The 3,980-nt window shown below is 46.1% G+C and overlaps 1 protein-coding gene across 1 annotated transcript; it reads left to right on the top strand.

The window, feature by feature from the left end:
• The first annotated feature begins 2,039 nt into the window (after positions 1 to 2,039).
• On the top strand, positions 2,040 to 3,660 carry LOC125526779 (F-box protein PP2-B10-like). Its single transcript, XM_048691411.1, has 3 exons — positions 2,040 to 2,339; positions 2,418 to 2,536; positions 2,767 to 3,660. The coding sequence occupies exons 1-3, from the start codon at positions 2,109 to 2,111 to the stop codon at positions 3,185 to 3,187; spliced, it is 771 nt and encodes a 256-aa protein (XP_048547368.1). The 5' UTR covers positions 2,040 to 2,108; the 3' UTR covers positions 3,188 to 3,660.
• The last annotated feature ends 320 nt before the right edge of the window (positions 3,661 to 3,980 follow it).

Genomic DNA, 3,980 nt, shown 5'->3' with positions numbered 1-3,980 from the left:
ATCAGCATACAAACTGTCATGGTTCTCCTGTAGTTTCTTCTTCTCCTCCTCTTTCTTTGAAAGCTCTGCCTTCCAGTTGCAAACTACAGTTTCTAGCTCAGCAATCTTCATTTCAAGATATTGCTTCTGCTCCTTTTGATTGGTTAAATCCACACCCCTCTGCTGCTGGGCATCCAAAAGAGCATTCACATCAGCATACAAACTGTCATAGTTCTCCTATAGTTTCTTCTTCTCTTCTGTCAGGTTGTGAATTGCAAAGGAACTCTTTAGATTGTCATTGGTCCTAGCTGACTTAATCTCCTCATACATATCCCATAGCTTGGCCAATGCCTTCTCCATTGAGTCTGGCCATTCAAAATCAATCCATTGAACTACTCCACAGTTTATGCCTTCCTGTATTATAAACAATAGAAGAATAAATAATTGTCTAAGACCATCAAACCAACAGGTTCAGGTATCTAATATGTGCACTGTTAAAAAGACAAATAAACTAGTCACTAAGCACTGACAGGTTCCTTACCATACAACAGACAAATTAGCAATGCCCATTGGTAAACAAGTCATTGAGCACTGACCATAATAAACAATGACTACCATCCACTAATGAGAACACACTCCAACACAGTGGCTAAAGCAAATTAAACAAAGACAAAGCACTTAACCAAGCTTAACAACTTGAAGGCAGAGCACTGACCACAATAAACAACTTGAAGGCAAATTAACAACTTGATAAACAAAGGAGTAAGCACTGACCATAATAAACAATGTGTACAATCCACTAATGACAAGGCATGTCAGAACAAGCTAAACAAAGACCAAGCTAAAAAAATCTTAAGAACTTGATAAACAAAGCATTAAGCAAACAGCTTCCTTTACACAAGATGTGAATCATACCTTCTTAGCACATCCAAGAAACCTCCTGCCCATGTGCATCCCTTCAAATGCTACAAAGCGCTCGGCCGGCTCACCGTGTTCACACAAGACATTCACATATGCGTCAGTGCCATTGAAATACGGATCGTGCATCGTAGCTAGAAGCTGCGGGAGCAAGCAAAGAGAAGGCTTAATTCACTAACCCTAACCCTAGCTCTAGCTATCTAACCAACTGACCTTGATGATGCCATCGCAGGAGGAGGAGATGTTTAGGACTGAATCCTAACTGGTCTCGTCGCTCCACGACACCATGGCACCGGGGAGCAGCAGAACGGCGGTCGGTGGTGTAGCGGCGCCGGGGAGGAAGAACAGAGTAAGGAGAGGGCGAGGCAGAGGCGAGAGTGTGAGCAGAGAGCTGGATCGATCCAGTTTTTACCCACACGGCGGAGCAGTAGCGGCCGCCACGCCGTTGCCACTGTAGCACCGTCAGACGGCGTGAGTTCGCGGCTGTGACGCCACATAGACGAAACAAGGCCCCACCTGTCATAATAGAGGTTAAACTGCCCGAACAGACGGTTAGGTGTTTTCTGCAAATGATTAGGCGCGAAATCAGTGTTTTCTGGCACAAAAACGTAGAAGAGTCTTTTCTGCAACCCTAGGCTTCAATGTGATGATTTTTTGCAATTCACTCCTCTCGATGCCTGGTTGGCTGGTTGGCATTTGAACGTGAGTGGTCGATTTGAGGCTGAGTGCAAAAGATAGCACATATCACATGCACACGTGCCTTTGAGGTTGAGTGCCAAAGCTAGCGAATAAAGCATGCAGTGGAGGATTTGATGGGGCCGATGGTGTGGTGTCAAAACAACGGCCGATGTATCTGTCGATTTGAGGTGAATTTGTGAGTTTGTGGGCAGCACTGGACTGGATGAGAGATTGGATCCGTGGTGCATGCTACAACTGCCGATATGGGCATCGCATCCAGTTCGTCCTGTTGGAGCAGAATCATATTCCGCGCGTGATCTCCAATGAATCCAATCCAACTGCCGAAAAGCTAGCTAGGCTTGCTTGTCCGTCCCTCTCTCACAGTGCAGCTCTCTCGAAGTCGGTTGTAGACACTAGCTATAAAGGGACATACACAGGAGCTCCAAGTTCTATCCAACACACACAGTACGTGTAGCTAGATAGCTAGTGCAGCTCGCACAGGCCTTATCCAAGAGAAGAGACCAATCGAACCGATGGAGCGCCTGCCGGCGGAACTCGTCTCGGCGGCGTTCGCCGGCACCACGCCACGTGACGCCGGTCGTGCCGCCATGGTCTCCACAGCATTCCGCGCTGCAGCCGACTCCGACATCGTTTGGGCCCGCTTCCTGCCGCCCCTCGAGCTGCTGGCCCCCGAGCCGCAGTCAAAAAAGGACATGTTCTTACGCCTCTTGGACGGCCCCGTCCTCCTCCGAGACAGGCTCATGGTACGTGCATGCCCATGACGCCCAACTCCGAGACATTTTCATCGCACTAACTGATTGCTTTGCTTTGGTGATGCGCAGACTATGTGGCTGGGCAGGGAGACCTTCGCCAAATGCTACATGCTGTCGGCGAGGAATCTGTTCATCGCGTCGGGCCACATGCCGCAGCACTGGAGCTGGATCCCTCTCTCGGACTCCATGTTCGCGCTCGCTCTTCACACCTTCCTATAGTATTCCGTTATTTGATGCCCTTATTATTACAGCCAACTATATCTATATGTACGTCCTTCCTATAGTACGTCAAAAATAGTCTTGAAAAGCATGGCCTGGTTAAGAGTACCAAGTTATAGAATTTTGCTTTCTACAACTTCAGCCTATGATTGGTTTTCGTCCTGATTACAGATGATAACCCTAGCTATGTGTGCCACAGGTTCTCTGAAGGGGCTCAACTAAACAGTGTGACATGGTTGGAAATCCGTGGAAGCATACACACCGACATGCTCACCCCAGACTCCAAGTACGGGGCTTACCTCGTGTTTAAGAGGACCCAAAATTTCAGTGGGTTCAATTATCCAATCCAGAAGGCCACGCTCTACTTTGGACAAATAATGGAATATACCAGTCCGGTTCTCCTTGGTGAGAATTGGACGCCGCCGCCAGAACTGGGTGTAGCTCAGCCTCAGCGCAGAGCCGACGGTTGGATGGAGATATCGCTGGGTCACTTCCACACGAGCGGGAATGAATTATATGCTGAGATGTCCTTCAGCCTGATGGAGACGGAAGGAGAAGTGACACAGAAGCGTGGTCTGATCGTGCATGGCATTGAGATCAGACGTGAGAAATCAGGATGAACGCGTGCTGCTTCAGAATTATTTTTTGAAATTTTTTACTTTTTAAAATTTACTGTTCACCTTGTGAAAAAAATAAATTATTTGTGATTTTTATATTTTTTATTTTTTAAAATTTACTGTTGACCAGTCAACGGGTCAAAACCCGGTCAACTAGGTCAAAACCGGTCAACTAGGTCAAAACCGGTCAACAGAGAGAGAAGGGTTGAATTCTGACCGGTTTTAAGAGTTGGGGTTGTAATTTAGATGGTATTCGAGGTCGGGGTTGTAAATTAAATTAGGGCAAGAGTTCAGGGTTGAAATATGCATTTCTCTCACTTCTATTTACCTTACTTCCAAAAGCAAGGGCATCACTATTAGAACTCGATACCGTAATGTAAATTTCAACTTGAGTGGCATTGAAACATTGTGTATTTTTTAATTCGTATATTTTTGGAAAAAAAATCATGTTTTAATTATATACTTATTGTGAACTTGGTTAAGGCTTGCAATCAACAAGTTACCCTGATCTCAGCACTCTAGGGGCATTTCTGCTTTTTCACCAGCCCAGTCATTTTCAGAACTACATTGTTAAACAACTAACCTTAACTGTAGAAACTTCCTCAGCACAGCAGCTTTGCCATCACAGTCCATAGCTGGTTCTATCGAAGCTGCAGCCGAAACAAACAAGACCTTATTCCTGTTGGCCAAAGCTTGGTCTTGGGCACATTGCCTATTTTCTCGTGCCCTTTTCCCCTTGTGTGCGCCTCACAGTCTCTAGTGTTAACTGATCAACAGCTTGACATGCTATAAACTG

Source organism: Triticum urartu, unplaced genomic scaffold (assembly GCF_003073215.2).
Source record: "Triticum urartu cultivar G1812 unplaced genomic scaffold, Tu2.1 TuUngrouped_contig_1840, whole genome shotgun sequence".
In the NCBI taxonomy this organism is placed as follows: Eukaryota; Viridiplantae; Streptophyta; class Magnoliopsida; order Poales; family Poaceae; genus Triticum; species Triticum urartu.
This window is presented reverse-complemented; position numbering and strand designations above follow the sequence as displayed.